This window comes from Mustela erminea, chromosome 17, assembly GCF_009829155.1.
Source record: "Mustela erminea isolate mMusErm1 chromosome 17, mMusErm1.Pri, whole genome shotgun sequence".
NCBI classification, from domain to species: Eukaryota; Metazoa; Chordata; class Mammalia; order Carnivora; family Mustelidae; genus Mustela; species Mustela erminea.
In genome coordinates, this window is record NC_045630.1 from 70,372,764 (window position 1) to 70,396,813 (window position 24,050).

At 61.6% G+C, this 24,050-nt stretch overlaps 2 protein-coding genes across 10 annotated transcripts in view; both read left to right on the forward strand.

Annotated features, from left to right (window-relative positions):
* Positions 1-769: 769 nt before the first annotated feature.
* On the forward strand, positions 770-13,676 carry DENND4B (DENN domain containing 4B). Of its 7 annotated transcripts, none has more exons than XM_032317627.1 (28): positions 770-818; positions 2,052-2,392; positions 2,948-3,200; positions 3,812-3,881; positions 4,085-4,254; positions 4,341-4,585; positions 4,882-4,948; positions 5,048-5,106; positions 5,258-5,402; positions 5,672-5,847; positions 5,974-6,074; positions 6,317-6,532; positions 6,895-7,040; positions 7,339-7,478; positions 7,553-7,679; positions 8,045-8,251; positions 8,436-8,564; positions 9,260-9,437; positions 9,704-9,871; positions 10,088-10,476; positions 10,573-10,695; positions 10,839-11,008; positions 11,087-11,228; positions 11,398-11,634; positions 12,119-12,236; positions 12,324-12,489; positions 12,577-12,641; positions 12,748-13,676. In XM_032317627.1, exons 2-28 carry the CDS (start codon positions 2,076-2,078, stop codon positions 12,891-12,893), a joined length of 4,470 nt encoding a protein of 1,489 aa, XP_032173518.1. In that variant the 5' UTR covers positions 770-818; positions 2,052-2,075; the 3' UTR covers positions 12,894-13,676. The 7 variants fall into 7 exon arrangements, with proteins under 7 accessions (XP_032173518.1, XP_032173515.1, XP_032173521.1 ...); XM_032317624.1 differs by lacking the exon at positions 770-818 and adding an exon at positions 1,235-1,348; XM_032317625.1 differs by lacking the exon at positions 770-818 and adding an exon at positions 1,463-1,603.
* Positions 13,677-16,533: 2,857 nt separating this feature from the next.
* GATAD2B (GATA zinc finger domain containing 2B) overlaps positions 16,534-24,050 on the forward strand; it is a 90,177-nt gene continuing 82,660 nt past the window's right edge. The window contains exon 1 of one of the 3 annotated variants that reach the window (XM_032317644.1): positions 16,534-16,612. The gene's annotated coding sequence lies outside the window, so the exon portion shown is untranslated. Of the gene's footprint in view, positions 16,613-16,988; positions 17,192-18,143; positions 18,959-24,050 lie in introns of those variants that run through there. The other 2 variants (XM_032317642.1, XM_032317643.1) reach the window with 2 other exon arrangements.

A 24,050-nucleotide genomic window follows, 5' to 3' on the forward strand; every position in this document is an offset into this window, starting at 1 on the left:
CAGGGCTCGGGTTGTCTCCCTCTTTCGTACGGGCCTTTTAATCCCAGAGAACCTGGAAGACAAGTGGTACCTGGCCAGGCTCTGACCTCGCGCTGCGGGTCTGCGCTGCGGGTCTGCGCCTGGCTTCCTCCCCGCGCCCGCATTCCCAGCCCGGCCTGCTCTGTTCCGCTGTCCCTGTGTGCCAGCCGGCCTGCTCGCAGGGTCCCCACGGGCCTTCCTCTTTCTGTCTCGGGCTGCCAGCCCTCCGGCCGCAGGAGCCTCTGCCCTCCGCTCCTGTCCCCGCCGCTACCGGCCGCCTCCGGGACTCGCGCACCGCGCAGCGCCGCCCTCCGCTCTTCCTCTGTCCAAAGCCCCCCTTTCCGGAGAGGGAACCGAGAGCTTGTGGCCGAGGCCCGCAGGGGATGCAAGGTGCCCCAGGCCTGGGAGTGAGGGCGTCGCGGGGTCGGCGCAGCCTGGGCCTCCCGGGGCCCGCGGCCAGGCGCCCTGGCGGCATGTGACCCGGCCCCGGGGCCGGCCCGGCGCCCGCCGCCTGCGTGCAGGGGGCCCTCCCGGCCGCCAGGGGTCGCGCTGCAGGCGCCGGGCGGGCGCGGCGGGGTCACGGCCGGGGTGGGGGTGTGGGGGGGGCCGCGGAGAAAGCGGGGCGCGCGGACGAGCCCGGCGCGGCGCCCCCGCCGCCTGTCCCTCCGCCCGCCGCCCGGCGGGGAGCGCGCTGAGCCGGGCGCCATGTCCGGGGCCGGGTAGCCCGCCGCCCGCCGCCCGCCGCCCGCCTCCGAGCCGCCCGCCCGCGGGCCGGGGGCCGGGGAGCCGCGGGCCGGCAGGTAGGGCCGGGCGGGGGGCGGGGGCGGGGGGGCGGGGAGGGGGGGGCGGGGAGGGGGTGCGGGCGGGGCGGCGGGCGGCGCTGCTGGTTCCGCTTCCTCCGCCGCGGGGAAGTGAAAGCGCGGGGAGCCCGCCGGGCAGGGGCGGGCGCGCAGGTGTGCGGGGGGCGCCCCCCGGCCCGCCTCCCCCTCCCCCGCCCGGTCCGCGGCTCTCGGGCCGGGACCCGCCGCGTGTGGCCGCGCTGGGCTGGGGGGGTGGGGGGCCGCGGCGGGGGGCGGGGGGAGCGCGCGGGGCGGCGGAGGGCGGCTGCGGGCCGGCCCGGCGGTCCCCCCGCCGCACGCCCCGGGGCCGACTTCCGCCCGCGCAGCTTCCCCTCGCGGGTTTCGGGAAGTGCCCTCCCTTCCCCTCCCGAGCGCCCCGTGCCTCCGGCCCTGCGCTGCAGCCTCCCGCCGAGCTGCTCCCCAGCTCGGCGCGCCCGGGCTCTGGGGACCCCCCCGGGGCCCCCCGCTGTCGGGTTGGGCCATGGCGGCAGGTGAGGACCCCGTGCGCGGAGGCCCGTGGGGCGCCCGGCTCCCTCCCTGCGCCCTGCGAGCGAGGGCGGGTGGCCGGACCGCCTCCCGCGGCGGCGTCGACCTAACTTCAGGCTCCTGGAGGTGGGAGGGCGCTGGGCTTTCCGTCGGGTTAGTGCGCAGGGAGGAGAAAGGACACGAGTCTGGGGAAGACACACGAAAACTTGGGTCTTGTGGGCCTTCCTGGAAGCCCGTGGGGTCCTCCCGAAAACCCAGAGGCGCGCTCTTTAAGAACCTTAGCTGGACCGGGAGGTTCTGATGATGTCATCAGTAGAGGGGGAAGGTCGGAAACCCTTCAAACTGATTGTCAGGTCGGCATGATGTCACTGCAGGCCATGACAGAGAAGACTGTGGTCCCTGCCGCCAGGAGTCAGGCCGGGTGGGCCCTTTAAAGGGATCAGGGGAGCCGTGTGGGGTCAGAGCCCAGGGCAGCTGTGGGCGATGCAGCGGAGCGGGGCTTGCCTGGGGAGCCGGTGGGTGCCACCCGGAGGGAGGGTCCTGGCGTCCTTCCTTGCCTGGTGACGTCACAGGCGGGCTAGCGCAGGGTTGGCCGACCACCACTGACCCTCCCCTCCCCTCGGAAGGACTGAGGAGAGGAGGGAGCAGAGGGTGGCCCCTGGGTCGCCTCCCGTGCTTCTTCACATCTCCTCCCCGCCACCATTCCAGATGCCCTGAGCGAGGGGGGGGGCCATGGCGGAAGAGCGGCCCCCCCGGCTGGTGGACTACTTCGTGGTAGCTGGGCTTGCAGGGAACGGAGCACCCATCCCGGAGGAGACGTGTGTCCCCGAACCTAGTGGGCCCCTGCGCGCTCCCCGGCCAGCCGATCCCATCACAGACGTGGCAGTCATTGCCAGGGCGCTGGGCGAGGAGGTGCCACAGGGCTACACCTGCATCCAGACCTCGGCGGGGGGCCACCCCTTGGAACTCAGTGCTGGCCTCCTGGGGGGAACTCAGCCGGTCATCTGCTACCGCAGGGGCCGTGACAAGCCCCCCCTTGTTGAGCTGGGGTGCGTGTCCCTCCTGTGTGGGCACCAGGGGAGGCGGGGAGAGTCAGGGGCTGGGTTGCGGGCAGGAGGAGAGCAGGCCGGAGACAGGGAGCGGGGGGAGGTGGATGCACCCGGTCCATACGTGGAGTTGGGCGGTGGACTAGGGTGGCTGCTGGCTCGCTGTGGGATTGGGGGCCGGGTCTTGAGCCCCTCTGGAGAAGGGAAGGAACACCGCCCCACAGGGTGGTTGAGAAGATTGAGGAGGCTCTCCGCATGTGGGACTTGGCTCGGGGTCTGTACGTGGAAGCTTTTCCTCTCGGCGCTTACGAATGAGTAGGAGGAGAGCCGCGGAAGGCTGGAGAGGGGCGTACTGACCGAGAAGCAGAGCCGAGCTTAGGAGAGGACGCACAGGGTTCTGGAGGGTAGAGCCCTGCAGGAAGTGGGCCCTGGTGCCCGGTTTGATAGGGCCAAGGCTGCAAGGCTGGTGGGTAGGACTAGTTGGCCAGATCTGGCAGCAATGGGGACTTTCTCATCTGCCCCGAGACCTTGACGTCTGTGCCCGCTCTCTGCGCCCAGGGTCCTGTATGAAGGGAAGGAACGGCCCAAGCCCGGCTTCCAGGTGCTGGACGCGACCCCCTACAGCCACTCGGCCAACCTGGCCCCTCCCGGCCCTGGGCACCCCCGCACCTACCTCACTTGCCGGCGGGCAGCAGAGGGGGCGGGGCTCCATGCCCTGGGCATCACGGACCTCTGCCTGGTGCTGCCCAGCAAGGGCGAGGGCACGCCTCATACTTACTGCCGACTGGCCCGCAACCTCAACCCTGGCATGGTGAGCAGGGCCCCTTGGCCGGGTGCGAAGGCCTGCACCGTGCTGGTGTGGCGGTTGGGCACAGGGCATAGAGGGCACCCTGCCACTGGGGCCTCTTATGCCCAGGGTGGGCCCAGAGGAGTGACTCTAGTCTTGGGAGACCAGGATTGTAGGGAGGTTTTTCCTTGAAGATTTTATTTATTTGTTGGGGCAGGGAGATGTGAGAGAGGGAGGAACAGAGGAAGAGGGGGAGGCTTTCCAGCAGGCTCCATGCCCAGCCCGGAGCCCGACATGGGACTCGATCTCTTAACTCTGGGATCAGGACCTGAGCCGAAGCCAAGAGTCGGATGCTCGGCCGGCTGAGGCACCCAGAGGCCCCAGGATTATTGGGAGTTTTAAAGACAAGAGACCCCTGCAGTGTAGGTGGGCTCAGTCGATTGAGCGTCTGACTTGATCTCAGGGTCGTGAGTTCCGGCCCTGCATTATTGGGCTCTACACTGGGCATGGAGCCTCCTTAAAAACTTTTTAATTTTTTTAAATAAAATTCAAAAGATGACAAAGGAGTGGTCGAGGAGATGACGCCCAGAAATCTTTGTCAGCTATGTGTCTGTCTCTTGTCGTTTCTGGGACAGTGGGGCCCAGCGGTCTACCTGTGCTACAAGGTGGGCCTGGCCAAGGCCAACACGCTGGTATACGAGGCAGGTGAGTGGCTCCTGTGTCCCTCCAAGCCCTTGGTCCTTAATGTCCCCCTCGCCTGCTGCCTCTTGGCTGGTACCCTCAGTGTGCCCAGACCCCACTTCCCCGTTGCCACTTGGCCCTTCTCTGGCGTCCCTGGAGCCCTCCCCTGAGTCTGATCGACCCTCCTCCTTTCGGTCCGTCCCCACACCCCGCTGCTGGGGGTGCAGAGCTGCTGGGTCGCTACCCAGAGGAGGACAACGAGGCGTTCCCACTGCCCGAGTCCGTGCCCGTCTTCTGCCTGCCCATGGGAGCCACTGTTGAGTGCTGGCCTGCCCAGACCAAGTACCCCGTGCCCGTCTTCTCCACCTTCGTGCTCACGGGCGCGGCGGGTGACAAGGTGGGTGTGCCCAGTGCGCTGAGGGGTCCCGGCCCTGCCGAGCCCGCCTCACGGCTTCTCTTCCCCGTCGCCGCCCGCATCCCCAGGTGTACGGCGCCGCCCTGCAGTTCTACGAGGCCTTCCCGAGGGCCCGGCTGTCGGAGCGCCAGGCGCGGGCCCTGGGCCTGCTGAGCGCCGTGGAGCGGGGCCGGCCGCTGGGGGGCCGGGCGGTGCGCAGCCGCCGCGCCATCGCCGTGCTGTCGCGCTGGCCCGCCTTCCCCGCCTTCCGCGCCTTCCTCACCTTCCTCTACCGCTACTCCGTCTCGGGCCCCCACCGCCTGCCCCTGGAAGCGTGAGCACCGCCGCCGGGCTGCGGGGAGCGGGGCGAGGGGGGGCGCTGGCGGGGCCGGGGCCGGTGGGGGGGGGGGGCTCGGGCCGGGGTGCACCGCAGTGCAGACGGGGTTGTGGGGTTTGTGCAGGGGTGGGGGGTGCGTAGGAGGCCACTGCCTGAGGGGTGAGCGAGGCCTGAAGTCGGGAGCGACTGTGCTCGAGCTAGGGGGTATGAGGTTCTTGTGGGGGAAGCGGGGAAGGGGGGCGGGAGAGAGAACTGGGGAGTCTGCCTCTGACCCGCAGCCCTCTCTTCCCCAGGCACATCTCTCACTTCATTCACAACGTGCCCTTCCCTTCCCCACAGAGACCTCGCATCCTGGTGCAGGTGTGAGCCTAGGCCCGGCGCGGGGAGGAAGGAGGCGGGGGGGGGGGGGGGGGGGGGGGGGCCTTCCTCTTTCTGACCTGCTGCTCCTCTGCCTCCCAGATGTCTCCCTATGACAACCTGCTCCTCTGCCAGCCGGTTTCCTCACCCCTGCCCCTCAGGTATGTGCCCCGGGGGAGGGTGCTATGATGACCAAGGACCCGGGAGGTGCCAGGCAGGTGGGCACAGGCCAGGCCCCAGTGGCCTCTGCGCCCGGTGTCTGGGGAGGGGTCTCCAGGGTCCCTGGTGACCCCCCTCCCGGCACCCCCGCAGCGGGGCGAGCTTCCTGCAGCTGCTGCAAAGCCTGGGCCCTGAGCTGGCCATCACGCTGCTGCTGGCCGTGCTCACAGAGCACAAGCTGCTGGTCCATTCGCTGCGGCCAGACCTGCTCACCAGCGTCTGCGAGGCCCTGGTCTCCGTGAGTGCCACCCCATCGGGCCCTTCCTCCTCGGGAGGTTCCCACCTGTGCATCACCCCAGCCGCTCCTGACCCGACTCTACTTCCTCTTGCTTCCTCGGGGGCATGGGTGGGGGTGTCCCTTGGCCTCCTCCTTGGGCACGGTCTCCATTCAGCAGGAGTCGGGGGCTGTTCTCCGATCCCCACCCTGGCCTGTGCCCCCCCTCCCTCCTGCACCCCCTCAGCCGCCCCAGGCTCCTGCTCACTGGTCCCCCCTCCCTGGTGCCCCAGATGACCTTCCCGCTGCACTGGCAGTGCCCCTACATCCCGCTGTGCCCGCTGGTGCTGGCAGATGTGCTGAGCGCCCCCGTGCCCTTCATCGTGGGGATCCACTCCAGCTACTTCGACCTGCACGACCCGCCTGCCGACGTCGTCTGTGTCGATCTTGACACCAACACGCTCTTCCCGTGAGAGGGCGGGGCCTCCCTCAGGCTGGTGGGGGCCCCGCCACATGCACACACAACCTTGGGCGAGCCCCAGGGGAGGTTGGCGAGCAGCCCCACAGCCCCTTCTCCTCTCTGCGGATCTCACAGGACCGAGGAGAAGAAGCCCCTGTCCCCTCGGACCCTGCCCCGCAAGCCCTACAAGGTTCTGCTGGCCACCCTGACGAGCCTGCACCAGCAGCTGGACCAGAGTGAGAGCCCTGGGCTAGGGTGGGGACCAGAAACTGGCACTGACCTTGAGCCCCCAGATAGGGAGGCCTGGGGAGAGCTAGACCTTCCTTGAGGAGCTTAGAGGTATTAGGGTTTCCACGGGAGCGCTGCGTGCGCAGGGTCACTGGGGTGGCTTGAAACCGTTCCCCACTGGAGTTGCTCCGGTCAGTACCGGCCAGGGGGTGCCGGAGCCGGCCCTGACCCCAGCTGCCCTGGTCCCCAGCATACACTGGGCCTGAGGAGGAGGCGTCCCTGGAGTTCCTGCTGACGGACTACGAGGCAGTGTGCGGGCGCCGGGCGCGGCTGGAGCGTGAGGTCCAGGGAGCCTTCCTCCGCTTTATGGCCTGTCTGCTCAAGGGCTACCGGGACTTCCTGCGCCCGCTCACCCAGGCCCCCTCCGAGGGGGCTCGGGATGTTGACAACCTCTTCTTCCTGCAGGGTAGGGAGGCCTGTCTCTGCGTTGGGAGCTGGCGGGGGAGGGGTGCTGGGCTTCGGGGCAAGCCGCATGCTTGCCTCTGGGCTTGGAGTCGGGGCGCCGAGATACACCAGTACTGGCCTGCCCTCTGGGGGCCCAGGGCTTGGGGTGCAGTGCTCCTGGGGCCAAGCTCTCCCTGGGGACCTGACTTCAGGGACCCCAGTCTGAGGCCCTGGGTGCAGACAGACGGAAGGGTGGGCCCCACGAGACTGGTGCTCTGCACCTACGAGCGTCCTGCCTGAGGAGCCCAAGAGAGGCCGTGGGGGCTGGAGCCCCGCTGGGGCCTGCTGACCCCTGTGACCCGTTCCCCCCCACCCCCCCGCCAGGCTTCCTCAGATCCCGGGAGCGCTCCAGCCACAAGCTGTACTGCCAGCTGCTGCGCACACAGATGTTCTCGCAGTTCATCGAGGAGTGCTCCTTTGGCTCCGCCCGGCACGCTGCCCTCGAGTTCTTCGACTCTTGTGTCGACAAGGTACTGGGCGCCGTCTGCCCTGCGTGCACCCTGCTACTGCTCCAAGCACTGGACCCCTGGCCCGCGCCGGGGTGCCCCCCGCCGCAGTTACACAGGGCACGCAGCTGCCTTCACAGACACACTGGCCCCCTGTGCCCGTCACCCGCCCCCAGCGGTATCTCAGGGTCCTCAGGGGCGCCCGGGCCCATGTGCTCCTTCCCCATCACGGTGCTGCCGGGCGATGCCATCTCCTGGACAGCCGGGAGTGGCGCCCGCTGTGCCTGCCGCCCTGACGCTCACCCTCACCACCCTGCGGCAGGTCCACCCGGAGCAGGAGAAGCCTGAGCCGACGCCCTTGGTGGAGCTGGAGGAGCTGTCAGGGAGTGAGCTCACCGTCTTCATCACACCCCCCGAGGAGCCTCCAGCACCAGAGGGCGGCGAACCGCCCCCCCAGTACTGGTGAGAGCCTCTGGCTCCCCTGAGGCTGCCCTCGCCTTGGTGGTCCCTGCTATTGCCTCTTTCTGCCCCCGCAGCTACGACGGGTTCCCAGAGCTGCGGCCTGAGCTGTTCGAGTCCCCGCGGGAGCAGCCTGGGGCGCTGCCCGTGCCCGGCCCGGCCCGTAGTGCGCCCAGCAGCCCTGCCCCTCGCCGGACCAAGCAGGTGACCGGGACGGGGGCCCCACACAGGCACCTGACTTGGGCCGTTTTTGTAGCTGGGAGGCAGACCTGAGGGCGGCTCTGCTATGATTAGCAGGTTTCAGTGAGCCCGGCCCGCCAGTCGTCAGCTGCTGGTCCTGCCGTCTTTGCCGCCACCTTCGTCTTCCAAGCTCTGGAAGCTGGGGTCCGTCCACGCTTGAGAGCTGGGCATCTGCCTGGGGCCTCGGCACCAAACCCTGGGTGCAGCGTCCATCCTGCCCCCTCGGAGCCCAGGCCCTGCCTCGGGGAGGGGTCTGTGTCTCCCCCACCGTTCTGAGACATGCCGTGGCCTGGCGTGGTCCTTACCTGGGTGTGCCCTGCCCTATCCAGGAGATGAAGGTGGCCCAGCGGACCGCGCAGAAGTCAGCAGCCGTGCCGGAGCTGTGGGCCCGGTGCCTGCTGGGACACTGCTACGGGCTGTGGTTCCTGTGTCTGCCGGCCTACGTCCGCTCGGCGCCCTCCCGCGTACAGGCCCTGCACACGGCCTACCACGTGCTGCGCCAGATGGAGAGCCGCAAGGTGGTGCTGCCTGATGAGGTGGGGGCCTGTGCGGCTGCGGGCAGGGAGGGAGGCTGCCAGGGCCCTGGGGTAGGGGGAGCCGTGAAGTCTGTGGGGACCGAGGGAGGCTGAAACCCGGGCGCTGGGTTGGGGGGAGAAGGGGGTGCTGAGCCGGGGGTGGGGGCAGGGGATGGGCCCCTCACCCTGCTGTCTCCCGGCACAGGTGTGTTACCGGGTGCTGATGCAGCTGTGCTCCCATTATGGGCAGCCTGTGCTGTCCGTGCGCGTCATGCTGGAGATGCGGCGGGCGGGTGTCGTGCCCAACACCATCACCTACGGCTACTACAACAAGGTTCGGGGTCTGCTTGGGGCGGGACAGTCGTCAGTGCCAGGTGCGGTGCGGGGAGGGTGCTGCTCCCTGACGCCCCCCCCCCGCCGCAGACCGGCCCTGTGACCACCGTCAGCCCCTGTACTGGGCAGGAACACAGGCGGCTCCCTCACTTGCCTGGGCCCCGACGAGGAGCGCGGCCCCCGCCCCACGGTAGTCCTGATGTGAGCCAGCGGTCCCTGCACCTCATGCATTTGCTCTCTGTTCATCTTTAATGCAGGCCGCCCCCCCACCCCCTGCATCTTTTGGGGTGTGGTGAGGGCGCAGAGAGTGGCTGGCTTGTCCAGGGTTCCACAGGGAGGAAATGAGGGGGTCAGGGCACGGAACACAGGCAGAGCAACGTCTTCTGCGTTTGGGCCCTTTACCACAGTACTGAACTGGTTTTTACATGATGAAACTCATCGATGACCAGAAAAGTGAAAATATTTTTTCAAAGCCATATGCTTCCTAAGTAGCAGAGTCTGGATACGAAGTATCCACACAGCTTCTGGTTTCCTCCAGATCTCGCCCAGGTGGGCTTGCTCCTGGCCGAACCATCGGCAGGATGTTTGCAGGGGGAGGTGGCCCCTGGGCGCCTGGCGTCCCTGGAGCAGGCAGCGGCCACCCGGCTGCGGTCAGGGCGTGAAGAAGGCCATCTTGATGGGCACTGTGCTTGGCAGGCCGTGCTGGAAAGCAAGTGGCTGTCGGGTACACCGGGTGGGCGCCTGCGCTGGGCCAAGCTCCGGAACGTTGTCCTGGGGGCTGCTCAGTTCCGCCAGCCCTTGAGAGAACGGCGGCGGCGGCGGCAGCAGCAGGAACAGGAGGCGGCCGCACAAGAGGCGGGCAGCGGCCGGACAGGTGGGTACGGTTCTGGGCTGGGGGCCGAGCAGCCAGGCTCCGGCAGGGAGAGGTGCAGAGAGCCGGGGCTGACCCTGTGGTTGGCATCGGGTGTCCTGGGGACGGGGACGCTGCAGTTGGCTGGTAACGAAGGAGAAGATGTTCTGCCGGGGGTGGGGGGGGAGCCCTCCAACCCCAGAAACCCCAGATCCACCCAAGGAGCCCTGTTCTGGGATAGGGGCTGGGCTTCTACCTGCTGTCTTTAGCCGCGTCCCCGTCTCTCGCAGAGCCCTGCCTGGAACGGCCCTCCCCCACCCGCCCACTTCAGCGCCAGACCACCTGGGCCGGTCGAAGCTTCCGGGACCCGGCTTCCCCCGCGGGGCGCCTGGTGAAAAGCGGCAGTCTGGGCAGTGCCCGCGGGGCGCAGCCCACCGTGGAGGCCGGCGTGGCCCACAGTGAGTGTCTGCTGGAGTCCTCCGCCCAGCTGGTTTCCCTTACCGCGGGGCACGGAGAGAGGGGAGAGCAGAGCCAGGCTCTGAGGTGATGGGGGGTGCTGCGGAAGCTGGGGGCCTTGCCCGGTTGCTGTCTTTTCTGCGGGCAGGGGCTGTGCTTCCCTGGCTCCTGGACGATGGGCGAGGCTTTGTGTTCTCTGACTCGTGTCTGCCCTGCAGTGATAGAGGCCTTGGGGGTGCTGGAGCCTCGGGGTTCCCCTGTCCCCTGGCGTGATGGGAGCCTCTCGGACCTGAGCCTGACTGGCGAGGAGCCGGCCCCTGGAGGCAGCCCAGAGGACTCGGGCTCAGCTCTGAGCGCCCAGTCGGTGGAAGCCCTGGAGGGGCTGAGCGGGCGGACGCCCAAGGCTGGCGGGCGTCAGGAGGAGGCCAGCACCCCGCGACGAGGGCTGGGCGCCCGCCTACAGCAACTGCTCACTCCTTCCCGCCGCTCCCCTGCCTCTCGCACTGCGCCCCCTGAGCTGCCCCCTGAGCTGCCACCTCCGGCCCACCGCAGCCCGATGGACAGCCTCCTGCGCCCCCGGGAGCGGCCTGGATCCACCGCGTCCGAGGTAGCCTGCGAGGGGCAGGGCCAGAGGCCTGGAGACAGAGCCCAGAAGGGGGGGGGGTGGCGGCGCCAACTGAGTGCCCCTCTCCTGCTGTGGCAGAGCTCGGCCTCTCTGGGCAGCGAGTGGGACCTCTCCGAGTCTTCCGTCAGCAGCCTGGGCCTGCGCCGGTCCTCGGAGCGCCTCAGTGACACCCCTGGGTCCTCGCAGCCGCCTTCCCTGGAAGTGAGGAGAGCCCCTTCTGCACAGATGGGCCCCACACCCACATGCAGACGCCCCCCCACCTTCCCTCTAGCGAGGCAGAGGCTGGGGCAGGTGGACAGAGCCTGGGCTCCTGAGCCTGGGGCGGGGGCTCTTCTCGCCCGCAGATCCTGCTTTCCAGCTGCTCCTTGTGCAGTGCCTGTGACTCGCTGGTGTACGACGAGGAGATCATGGCTGGCTGGGCACCCGACGACTCCAACCTCAACACAGTGTGCCCCTTCTGTGCCTGCCCCTTTGTGCCCCTGCTCAGCGTCCAAACCCTTGACTCCCGACCCAGGTGCCCAAAGGAGGGAAAGTATTACGGCGGGACTTGGAGGCGGGGGTTCTGGGGCTGACCCCCGTTATCCCCCTGCAGTGCCCCCAGCCCCAAGCCTGTCCCTGCCGGTGCCAGTAGCAGCAAAGATGCTCCCGTCCCTGGGGGCCCAGGCCCCGTGCTCAGTGACCGCAGGCTCTGCCTTGCCCTGGATGAGCCCCAGCTGTGCAACGGGCACACAGGGGTAAGGGCTGGGCCAGAGGAGAATGGTGGGGGTCCATGTGTGTTGCCCGGCGGTGATGGGGTGCGACGGGCATTGAGGGTATGGGGTATCTTGGGAGCTGTGGCCCGTGGTGGCTCGGTGGGAAGCAGGTTCTGGGGCTGGGACCGTCCTCCGTCTTTGTGCCCAACAGGTTGCCTCCCGGCGGGTCGATGGGGGTGCCTGGGCATACCTGAGTCCCCTGGTGCTGCGTAAGGAACTGGAGTCGCTGGTGGAAAATGAGGGCAGTGAGGTGCTGGCCTTGCCTGAGCTGCCTGCTGCCCATCCCATCATCTTCTGGAACCTTCTGTGGTATTTCCAGCGGCTGCGGCTGCCCAGTATTCTGCCATGCCTGGTGCTGGCCTCCTGTGATGGCCCCCCACCCTCGCAGGTCAGTGCCCTCCCGTGGCCCCTGCTGGTGCTTGCTGGCTGTTGCACACCTCGCCTCTGGGTCTGTCCCTCAGGCCCTGCAGAGCGAGTCACAGGCCTGGGCTGACCCCTCGGAGAAACCGAGCCTCCGTTTTCTCATCTGTAGAACAGCCTAAGTGCCCAGGGTCATTCGATGCCCGTGTGGTGCCTGGTTCCTACCCAGTGACTCCCTGATGGTGGTGTCATTCCGCCAACATTTACTGAGCACCTTTCAGGCTCCGGGCAGCTTGTAGGGACAGCTTTTAGGGACAAGGGATGCAGCAGCTCCAGGACCAAGTGTGTGCCTTGGAGAGCTCGCACTCCCCTGGGGACCCGAGGGCTCCTCTTCCTCTTCCTTTTGGCTCTAGCTCGCAGCGTCCCTTTGTGTCCTGGAGCACTGCCACCGCTCCGCTTCCAGCCCTCTGCCAGCTGGCCCCTGAGCCTGCCCCGTGTCTCGGCCCCTGCAGGCCCCGCCTCCCTGGCTGATGCCTGACCCGGCGGCTGTGCAGGTGCGGCTGCTGTGGGACGTCCTGACCCCCGATCCCAGCAGCTGCCCACCTCTCTACGTGCTCTGGAGGGTCCACAGTGAGTGTGGTGTCCGGCCTAGGCTGGGAAGAGGTGGGTGATGCCTGCAGGGCACAGCGATCCGGCTGCCTCCCTTCTCTCACCCAGGCCAGATCCCGCAGCGGGTGGTATGGCCCGGCCCCATCCCTGCAGCCCTGGGCCTGGAGCTGCTGGAGGCTGTGTTGCGCCACGTGGGTCTCAACGAGGTGCATAAGGCTGTGGGGCTCCTGCTGGAGACTTTAGGACCGCCTCCCAGTGGTCTTCACTTGCAGAGGTACGGTGCTCCCACCCGGGAGGTCCCTGGCCTGTCCCCGGGTCCGTACCCCCTTTCTCTCACTCGGACCCTCTGCCTCCACTACAGGGGCATCTACCGTGAGATCTTATTCCTGACAATGGCTGCTCTGGGCAAGGACCACGTGGACATTGGTGAGGGAGCAGGCAGGGGCTAGGGAGTTTAAAAGTATCTGGGGCCCGGTGTTGGGGGGTTAAAATTGTAATCCGTTGCCCTGCCCGCTTCCACTCTCTTTCCTAGGGGCCTTCGACAAGAAGTACAAGTCCGCCTTTAACAAGCTGGCCAGCAGCATGGGCAAGGAGGAGCTGAGGCAGCGACGGGCACAGATGCCCACCCCAAAGGCCATTGATTGTCGCAAGTGTTTTGGAGCACCTCTGGAATGCTAGGGACCCTTAAGCTCTCCTCTCCAGCCTGGGGTGGGGAGGTGGGGGAGAACGGATTCTAGAGCTACCCTGCTTTCCTACTCCTTTTGTAGAGGAGTTGGGAACGGGCTGGGAAGCAGGCCCAGCCGTAGGCTCCGAATATGGGCAGCAAGAAGAGGGGCCCGCTGTTAGCAAAGGTCACAGTCCCCCTATCTCCAGCCTGCCCAGGATGCTCATGCTGATGTATGAGGCCTGGCGGGAGTTGGCACAGCTCTGTTTCTCCCCAGGTTATACCGGGAACTCTCTTCCAGGGTACCCACTGATCTGCATTGCCCTGGTCATTGTCTAAGTTTTTGTTTTAAAAAACAACTGGAAAGGTACAGAGCTACTGAGCCTTTGCCCTGGATGAGAGGGAGAGATGTCGTTCTCCGCCAGTGATGGGCCTTCCTCCTGGGAACTGCTGAAGTAGCCCAAAGCTCTCCATCAGGTCTTCCCACCTTAGTGTTTGCGTTTTCAGTTATTTATTGTGGAACCACGGCCCCTTGCTTATGAGGTTCCTAGGGATGATGAAAAAGAAGGGAAGCGGGGCACCATGGTTCAGTGGTTCGCAGCTCCTGTAAAGTCAGGAGGGAGCTAGAGAAGCCCCATCCTCCCCTCAGGAACAGCCGGGCCCGTCCGTCCTAACCCTTCCCATCTCCTCCGCTGTGGGGAATGCCTCGCCCGCCCAGGGCCCTGGCTGCACAGTAAGGATTGTTCCTTGCGAAGTTTTGTTGGATGTAAATAGAGTAAAAGCTGCTTGTCTTTTTCCTTCTGCCTCCTGTTCCCTGCGTCTGGGATAATGGCAGGGGACGCCGCTCTCTTTCCCGGGGTCGCACGTCCTTTCCCAGCTCCCATTCCTTGCAGCCTCAGGCAGGCCCTGCTTTCCTGGACCCGGGCTGGTACTGGCCCTGTGGGGCTCGGGGAGCTCTCAGAGCAGGAGAGGGGGGAGTCTGGTGCTGCCTGTGGTGGTGCCAGTCTGTGTGGTGCTTCCGGCCCTCCCACACAGTCACCCCCTTGTCCCTCATTTGTACCCCACACAAAGGCTCCATTCTCTGGGGGCTTGAGCTCATCTCTGCCTTCTACCGTCTCCCCCAGCTTTTGCCTCTCAGCCTCTCTAGTACTCCCAGAGCAGACAGCCCTCTCCCTAGTAGTTGGTGTTGGTGGCTCTCTGGCATCCTGGGACCCCTGGCAGCCATCCTAGCGCGCCCCCCGCCCCCCCATTGCTCTCGCTGCTTGCAGGACCCGTCCAGCCAGGCTCTTGGCCTGGGGACAGATCAGGAAGCTAAGGCAAGGACCAAGGAGCCCACCCCCAACTCTCCCTTTCCTGTATGATGAAATAAACACCGGAAAGAACCCCTAACAGAGCTGCAAAACCAATCACCAAAGGGAATTAGCCAACAAGACGCCCGCCCTGGGGAAGGCAGGCGGGAGTGTCTCTGGGGGGAATGAGTTAACGTGAGGTTTTCGTGCAAATTCCCAGGGGTGGAGAACAGTGGGTGCAGAGTGGTAGCACTTCTGAATTTGGGAAACTTCAGGCCACAGGACCAACCCTTCCCCATCCTGTGCTGTGTATGAGAGATGCTTTCCCTCCGAAAAGAGCTGCACAGGAGGGAAGCTGGGCCTTGGGAAGTACCTTCTGTCCTGCCTGGGACTAGGAGGCATCTTCTTCAGAGGGGAAATCCTCACATCAGCCCATGCTCTGATCAGACCTTGCTCCCTAAAACCAGCCTCTCCCCACCTCTGCAAGGGAGCAGCCATCCTGCCCCCCGCAGCCTCACAAGTGAAGAGCGTGGTGTGCCCAGCAGAGTGCTGAACTGCCTGGAATTCTAGAATTTTAGGGCTCAGTCCCTACTTTGACAGAGCATACAGTCTTAATGGTCTAGAAGGCCCCTTGACTCCGATGAACAGGGTAACTGCCCCTCATCTCCAGTGCGCCCGCACCTTTATGCCTCCTTGTTGAGCCCTATGGTCAGATGCACAGGACTACAGAGTTCTTGCACCACAAGACTATCTGGAAATTCCAACAGCAAAGTACTCACCAGGGCATCTGACATCTCTGTGCTGGGGCCCAGGGGGACTGGATGGGGGAGGCCATGCCTCGTCCTGGCCCAGTTTCTCTTTCCAGACTTAAGAGCATATACAGGGTTGGGTACAAAATTTTAATTAAATTTTGTCTCTCCCACTTACGAATTTTATTATATCGGCCAAATTACTTAACTTCCGTGCCTCGGTTTTTCCTTGTGTGCAGATTGAGGAGGTGGTTTTTCAAGGTTAATTACACCATCCACATCCAGCGCTAAGCACACGCGGTCAGTGTCAGACACACAGGTAGTCTGCAGAGGGCGCGGTCAGGTCCCGGCCGCAACGGTGGCCTCACACTGGTCTTCCCTGGAGTTGGATCACTCCAGACTGAACGTTCCCTCCACCGTTGACTTTAATTCTGTTGAAAAGTGTTTTCTCAGGCTTCACTAGGCTCTTGGTCAGGCTGGTATCTTCCACCACCGAACTTCTTCCTCTCCGCCCTCGAAGGATGGCTCGGCGGACGCCGGAGAAGGCATCCGAGTGATAATGGGCAAAGCAGCAGGTTAGGGAAAGAGGGCAGTGGTTTTCAGTCACAATGACTGCTATATCCCCAGCTCCTAGAGGGCCGCCTGATTGCACGATGGGCCCTCTGTCCTGTGTGTCAAATACCTGAGTCGGGGAAAGCGTTAAACTGAGAAATGGTTTTCAGTGTAGTGCAAGGCGGGTCCAAGTAGTACCGTGCCTGCTGCGTGCTTACTGTGTCCTTGGCACTGTCCTGCACATTTTCAACGCGCTACTTCGTAACCTCACAGCTCCGCTCTGCGCTGGACTCTTCTCCATCACTCCCGTCCACGGAAAGGGAGAGCGGGACACAGCGGGCAGCGGCTAAGTCACTTGCACCCGCATCCTAGAACCGCTAAGACGGAGCGCCAAGCTCCCAGGCCAGGCCGGTGACTGCGCGGACCCTGTGCGGGGCGAGACGAGGCTTCCGCCCACCGCGGTGACCCTCGGGTGCACCTGTCTTCAGGTGGGCCCCTCCGCCCGCTGCACGGCCACGGCGCCGCACGACTTCTCCGCGGCCGCGCCGGCACGCCGCGGTGCTCCGGGAGCCCAGGCTCTCGGGGATCTAAGCCCCGCTCTCTCCCTGACGCGCCGTCGACCTTCGCGAGTTACTCCACGTCTCGGAGCCGCTCCTAGAGCTCGGGGTTCGGGCCGCGGCGGGAACCGAGCGTGGGGACTTCCGGGCGCGTCGCGGGGTCTGCGCCCCGGGGCGGGGGTGGACGGTGCCCCCCGCCGGCCCCTGCCCGCTCCGCCGGCTCCGCGGGGCCGGATCCCGCCGTCACGGCGCCGGCGCTGCGCTCGCCCCGAGTCCCGCGCCCCGCCGGCCCTTCGCGGCCCCCAGGCACCGCCGCAGGCGCGCGCGCGGGGCCCCACGCACACCAGGAAGCCGCCGGCCCCGGGCAGGCCACGCCCCGCACAGACCGCGAGCCCCGAGCGCCCGCGACCGCTGCCATCGTCAGATTCCGGGATTCGGTCGCGAGGAGCCACCACCCAGCGCGGAGCCCGGCGCCGCTCGCCAGTCTCCATCTTTGGAGTCGGAAGAATGAGAGCGGGCCGAGGGGGAAGCCGGGTTTGGGGATACTGGGGTACGGCGGCTGCCTGGGGACCAAAACGTCTCTAAGGTAAAGTTGCAGCCTGAAGCGATTTTTTGACCCCCGACACTAAATGGGCTGCTGAAGACCCGGATGTGTCTGGGACTGGCCGAGGTACCCATTAACGCGCCCCCGCTAGACCATCCCCCTCCTCCGCTAAGGATTGGGTACTCCGTACGCTAATCATCACTGCTCCAGCCACTCACTCTTCAAGGGTGGGGTGTAGTCCCGGCACCCCCTCTTCTATTGGTGTGGCCGAGCAGAGGAGGGCGGGGAGGCCGGCTGGGGTCGCCCAATGGGCGTCGTGGCGTGTGGGGAAGGCGGAGCCGAGGCGCTTGGCAGCTGCCCAATCAGCGTCCTTGTTTGTGTGGTGCCGCCGCCGGTGCAGCCGCCGCCGCCGCCGCCGCCGCCGCCGCCGCCGCTGCCCCCCGTCTGTACCGCAGTGTCTGCTCCGCCCGCCCGTCCTGGTCCGGCCCGCCCCCTCCCCCACCCCCGCCCCCGGTCCCGTCGGCGGGGCCCGGAACCCACTGTGCCGTCGCCTCCCTTTTTCGACGCCTCCGCCGCCGCCTGAGGAGGCGAGCTCGCCGGGAGTTACCCCGCCACCGCCAGGTGAGGAGCTTTGGCCTAGGCCCGCCTGGCCGCCCGCCCGGGGGCGGCGAGCCGCGAGGACCGGGGGAGCCGGGCGGCGGCGGCGGCGGCGGTGGGGGAAGGGAAAGGTGGAGGGCGGGGGAGGGGAAGCGCCCGCGAGCCGACGCCCGCCCGCGCGCCCCCGCCTCGCGTCCCCCTCCCCCGCCCGGCCCCGCGCGCCCCCGCCTCGCGCTCCCCTCACCTCGTCCCCTCCCCCGCCCCGCGCGCGCTCCCCGGCCTTTGCCTTCGGCCTCGCGCGCCCCCGCCTCGCGTCCCTCCGCTCCTTCTGCTCTGACTCCTTCTCCCTCCCGCGCGCCCCGTTTCCCCCGCCATCCCCGCTTCCACTCCCTGCCTCCCGCCCGCCATGCTCCCCTCCGCTCCGCTCTAGCGCCCCCCGCCAGCTCGCTCCGGCCCCGGGGGTGCCCTCGGGGGCCCGGGGCCGCTCCCCGCGCGCAGTCCGGGCCCCGCCGGCCGCCGGGACGCGCGGGCGTCCCTCGGGGGAGGGGAGCGCGGCGGGATTCTCTTTATTTAGGGGACGGGGTCGGGCGCGCAGAGCCGGGCCCCTTTATTCCGCCGCGCCGCCGCCGGAGCGGGGGCCGCTCTCCGCCCGGGTGGGGCTCCCCTTCCGAGCGACCCCGGCGCCGCTGTCCTCGGCGGGGCCTCTGGGGCGCGCCGGGGGCCGACGGAGCCGGGACTGGCCGTTCGCGGACCGGAGCGGGACTTGGAGGACTTTCTGCCCCTCTGCTCGCCGGGACGCCGAGCAGCGGCCGCTCCTGTGGGTGCCGTTCGCCGGCGCGGGACGGGCCCCCCGCCCCCCGGACAGGCGTGCTCGCCTCTTCGGACTCTTCCCCCGCAGCCGCGCGGCGTTCGCTCGGGGCTGGCGCGGGGGGGGGGCGGGGGAGGCCGGGGGGGGGGCACGTGCGCGCCGGCCCCGCCGGCCTCGGCCGCGTCTCCTGCTGTCACCCGGGGAGGCAGGTCGCCGGCCCAGAGCGACTTTTCCCGTTTCCGACCAGGGGCTGTTCGCAGGGCTTTTGTGTGCGTGTCAGAGCTGGGGAAGGGCGCGGGGCCTTCGGGCCCGACTGCAGCCCCCGGGGGCTCGCGGGTCCTGTCGAAGAGCTGATGCTTTTGGGTTTGGAAACATTTTTCTATATAAAAACGCAGTTTTGGGGTAGGTAGTGCGCGCGTGATTCCGAGTGAAGTCTTCCCTCTCGCTTCTCCAGTTGTCTAGTCTCACCTCCCGCTTACCGCTTTCTGCCTGTTTCTGGCAGCAGCGCGCGTGGGAGCTGGACGTTAAGCGAACTTTGGCTTTTTCTTGGATGCGCTGACCTCCACCGCTGGTTGAAGTCTGACTCGTGTTTTGGGTGTCAGAGCGACAGTTCAGTCTGTGCGTGATGGCTGAGGGGGCTGCTTCCGGAGCTAGTGAAGTTGGTGCCGTGGAGGCCTCCGCGTGTTTTAGGGAAGGCCCGCGTCTGTTGGAAACGCCTTTTTTTCTGTAACTGATCTCTAGTCTGTGTTTGGGGATAGACTGGGTCTAGGGTAGTCAGTCTTGGGCTGTTTAAACAGGTAGGTTGTATGAATAATGAGTTCGGAGGAGTGCTGCTTGGCAGTGCTGCCGTCCGTTTTTAGAGGCGGGCAGTGTTTTTAGTCTTGGGGCAGTTGTAGTCATCGTGGTGAGGAATGAAGCAGATCAATATTAATCAGGAATCAGAAGACCAGACCTGTAGGCTGAGTGACCCAGTTGGAAAGGAGGTGAGGCTTATGGACTTTTGTCCTGCTTATTCCTTACTTGAAAACACTTTCGGTGCAGTGAGAGGAGTTCGTAGCTGACAGCAGCATCCATCTTTAGGACGCTGTGGTTTGCCTCCTCTGACTGTGATGTCTGCTAACTTCCGGCTTAGGGGCAGGCCGGAAAGGGGCTGCACAGACTCCGCTTCGGTGCTTGGCTAGGAACAGTGTTGACCAGGGTCCCTGATCAGCTCTTCTCGGCTCTGTTCTGGCTGTGACCTTTCCTGCTGTGTTCAGTAGAAGGCCATGGGTTTTGGGAGGGAGGATGCAAAAATTTTTTTCTGAACCTCATAGTCTTTTTTTTTTTTTTTTTAAGATTTTATTTATTTATCTGTTGGAGAGCACAAGCAGACAGAGAGGCAGGCAGAGGCAGAGAGAGAAGCAGGCTCCCGGCTGAGCAAGGAGCCCGATGCAGGAATCCATCCCAGGACTCCTGGGATCATGACCCGAGCTGAAGGCAGCAGCAGTGGCTCAACCAGGGACGTCACCCAGGCATCCCTGAACCTCATAGTCTTAAAGATATTCAAAAGCCTGTGTGCTGCCCCCCTTTCTCTTTCTTTTTTGGACAAATGTTTCAAATCCCCCCAACACACATACTTGTTTTTTTATTTTTCTTTCTTTTTCTTTTTTTTTCTTTTTTTTCTTCTTTTCCTGGCTGGGTCTGGCCAGACCTTCAGGTTGGATTTTGGTTACAGAATAGCAGAGTGGGGGTGGGAGGAGGGTGTCACTGTGTCAATAATAGTATCCTTTTCTTAAAGATTTAATTTATTTATTTGTCAGAGAGAGCCCAGTGCACAAGCAAGGGGAGAGGCAGGCAGAGGGAGAAGCAGGCTCTCCACTGCACAGGGAGCCTAATGTGGGACTTGATCCCAGGTCCCTGGGATCATGACCCGAGCTGAAGGCAGGCGCTAAACGGACTGAGCCATTCAGGAGTCCCTCAATAATAGTACCCTGATGGAATGCTGGGACCTCTGGATTCATCCTGGCTTTAAGCTAGGATGTTGTTGTAAACAGCAGGCCTCTTGCTTCAGTCTACTGTTTGTTTTTTCCTTCCTTATCTTCCCGTCCACCAAGCTGGAGATGCGTGTATAGGGGAACAGCAGTTGTGCTGTCATGGTTTCTAGACTGGAGTATATTCCATGTCAGCCAACCCACTGGGATAAACACATTAACAAGCGGCCCCTCTGCACTCAGAATACTGTGTCGTTTGATTGATTAAAACAACTGCTTGAGAAAGCATAAGATTTGAGCCGTCACAAGGACCAAGGAATTTCCTTTCCTGGACCTTTTATGGTATTTAAAGCTGTGTATCATTACATATCAAAGCACAATAGCCAGGCATTTTCTGAAGCATTTTGGAGGGGAGGGGGAAAAAGACCCACCCAGATTGACTATAAATCAGGCCTGAAGTAAAGCTGTCCATTTCTTGCTCAGGAAAAGATCTAACCTATCAGACAATGCCACACAAAGTTGCAGTTCCCCTGCATTGGCTAAGCTTGGGAAAAGATGCATAAGGAAGTTCAGGTTTTTGTTTTTTTTTTTTAAAGATTTTTTCTTTATTTATGTGACAGAGATCACAAGTAGGCAGAGAGGCAGGCAGAGAGAGAGGAGGAAGCAGGCTCCCTGCAGAGCAGAGAGCCCGATGTGGGGCTCGATCCCAGGACCCTGGGATCATGACCTGAGCCGAAGGCGGAGGCTTAACCCACTGAGCCACCCAGGTGCCCCGGAAGTTCAGTTTTTATTGAAAAGGCGTGCCTTTTAAGGAGAAATCGTCTGTTAGCTGTATAGGTTGGTTTATCCTCAGTAACCCTGTGACACTTTCTGTAGGTACTGGTTGGGGATCTTGGTGGCTCCTGAGTCCATGGAGCAGAGACTCCTGGACTTGTGTAGTAACGTTGAAGAAAATAGATTGGATTTGAAATGCTCCCTCTTCCTGTTCCATTTTTCCCTTTCAGGGATATTTGAAATATTCCTGTGTAGTTTTGAGTTCATTTAGTAGGAAAGGAGTGACCCAGGGTCGTTAAAGAGCTAAAGTTGTCTACTTTTTAGATGGTGTCTCCCTCAAAATCCTCTAATCTTTGTTGTTGCCTTTAAATTGCCACTAACTGGCAAAAAGCCATCAGGAGTTTTGGGTTAAAGTACCAAAAGCAACAGATGAATAAGAACACATATTTTGTTACTCCTGAGGTATGAGACTGGTCAAATCCTAGACCGCAAAGTAACAGTAACTGCAGAAACTTCTTTGACAACATATAAACTTTTAGTTGTTAATACTGACTGGTAAAGTATTAAGAAAAGTGACAATACTTCCACATTCCTGAGCCATTCTCTTTTTGCTTTTCACATCTGAGAGGTACACGTTTTCTAAGTAATTCAGGTTACCATTACTTGAAGCTGAAAGTCATGGATTAAGCCTACTGATCAAAGCTTTCTTGGGCTTGTCTCATTTGGGGGGGAAGGTGAAATTTTTAATCACCAAAAATATAGGCTTGAATGTCAGTGGGATTTAGATTAGACATCAGAATTAATAAATTCCCATTATAGCTGTGAGGGATTAGGAAATCTTAACCAGAGAGTTAGTACATCTCTTACCTAGGAAATATTTACGGAGTTAGCTTTTTGAGAGTATTTAAGCTCCGACTTCTGGGGAGAGAGGTTGTAGGGCTAGTAAGTGGTATATTGGAATAGTAGAACACAGGCATAGGGAATTTAGAAATCCCGAGTCAAATCCTAGTTTTGCCATTTATTAGCTGTATGATTTTGGATAAGCCTTCTAATTTTCCCCCCCATGCTACCTAAGGGTCCTAATTTTAAAATTCCCATTTCTTTCAGAATAAAAGTCTGTTCCTACAGTGGCCTGTAGGGTCTTGCATGCTCTGCAGTTCCCCACCACCTTCTCTGTTGATCATCTTCCTTCCTCTTGCTCACTCCATTCCAGCCAGCCACATTGACTTGTTTCTTTCTTTTTTAAAGATTTTACTTATTTATTTGACAGAGAAAGAGAGATTACAAGTAGGCAGAGAGGCAGGCAGAGAGAGAGGGGGAAGGTGGCTCCCCGCTGAGCAGAGAGCCCGATGTGGGGCTCGATCCCAGGACCCTGAGATCATTGACCTGAGCCGAAGGCAGAGGCTTTAACCCACTGAGCCGCCCAGATGCCCCAGCCTTGACTTGTTTCTTGAATACACCAGTCACACTCTTTATCTTAGGACCTTTGCACTAGCTATTCCTTCTAGTGGGAAATAGCTAGTTTTTATCACAGAGATAATAAAAATGACTAATTTTCTTCCTTCAAGTTTTTGCTTAAATATGTTACCATTTCAGTGAGATCTCTTAAAATTGTACCTTCAGCTCCCACCTCTCACTCCTGATTTTTCCATGCCCTATTGTCTTTTTTTACAGTGCTCATAATTTTATGACATGTTTATTTGTTACATTTATTGCTTTTTTAATTTCAATTAGCAGACATATATTTGTTAACATTTATTGCTTTTTTAATTTCAATTAGCAGACATCTAGTACAGTGTTAGTTTCAGATGTGGAGTTCAGTAATTTCTGAGCTGCATGAGTGGTACCCAGTGCCCATCACATCGTGTGCCTTCTTTAATGCCTCACCCCCCCCCCCCACCTCTCCCGCAGCAGCCCTCAGTTTGTTTCCTATAGGTAAGAGTCTCTCATGGTTTGTCTCCCTCTCTGATGACTTCCCATTCAGTTCCCCTCTCCCCTGTGATCCTCTCCCCTGTCTCTTGCGTGAAACTGTATGATAATTGTCTTTCTCTGATTGACTTTTATAACCTTTCTTAAAAAGTTTATTTATTTAAGTAATTTCTGTACCCGGCGTGGGGCTCGAACTCATGACCTGAGACCAAGCGTTGCATGCTCCTCCAACTGGGCCAGCCAGGTGCCCCCCCCCTTTTTTACATTTATTGCATGTTGGTTCCCCTCCTGTGATACAGGGTCTACAAAGCATGGATTTATTTTGGTGTTTTAACGCCTAATACAGTACTTGATACATAGTTAATAATAAATATTTGTTGATCAAATAAGAATAATAACTGTTTTCCTAATCTCGTGATTGTTTATAACAAAAGTATGAAATGTGATTAGCATAATATGGGATTTTAAAGTGTAGACTTTGAAGCATCATACAAATAATGATGATAAAATTATTGCCTTCCCATTGAAATGGTAAATAACACTTGATTATTCAAAAAAAAAAAAAAACAAAAAAAAACCCTTCATGTATTCACATAGATTATCACATTTCTCCTAAACTCCGGCCTCTTGTTTCCAGTTTTCTACTGTGTGCTGGACATACCCACTTCTGTATTCCGTTGGTACCTCACACTCGGTTTTCACCCTCAGCTCCCCTTCTGTGATTCATTGAGTCACCTAAGCCAGAAATGGGAGCACCATCGTCAGATTTCTCTTCTCTATCACTTTCTAAATATTTCTCAGCCAGTACCTCTGTCTCTGTCTCTCTTGCTGGTCTCCTGCTTCAGGCCTACAACTCTTAAACTTGGAAGGTTGCCGGGATCTCTTATAGTTCTTTTTGTTTTTAGTTTTGTTGCCTTTTAAACTCTCAATTCTCTTGGCTCAAAATGGTCTGAGAGAGATTGGATTATTCTCTTGGCCTTTCTCAATACTTTTGGATAGTTTCCAGTTGTTTAAAGGTGAAATTTAAACTTTGCCTAATATTCAGGCCCTGTCATCCTGGCCTTTTCCTTTCTATCTGGCCTTACATTTCTCCCTTACAGTTTATACATGAGCACATACAGTTCCAGTTCCTAGATCAGCTTCCAAGTGTCACCTCAAATGCTACTTTCTGGGAAGCCTTCTCCTGATTTTCCCAGAGAGACCTCGCTTTGCTTTCTTCTTTGATCTCACTCTGTCAATATTGTCTGTCTTCCCTCAATGGTCTGTAAACATCCTGAAAGATACCATGTGTTTTTACTGTTGTGTGTCCAGTGCCTAGCATGGTACCTGTCATCTGAGAAGTATTAAAGATACGAATATGAGAAAGTGTTGCGTACATCTAGAAGTCACCCCTTTTGTTTTG

What these genes read in the sequence shown, in the direction of transcription:
- DENND4B (XM_032317627.1), top strand. Translation starts at nt 2,076, where the DNA reads ATGGCGGAAGAGCGGCCCCCCCGGCTGGTGGACTACTTCGTGGTAGCT. An exon ending in TCTGCGAGGCCCTGGTCTCC is followed by an intron (nt 5,403 to 5,671) that starts GTGAGTGCCACC and finishes CTGGTGCCCCAG; the next exon opens with ATGACCTTCCCGCTGCACTG. An exon ending in CGTGCTCTGGAGGGTCCACA is followed by an intron (nt 12,237 to 12,323) that starts GTGAGTGTGGTG and finishes TCTCTCACCCAG; the next exon opens with GCCAGATCCCGCAGCGGGTG.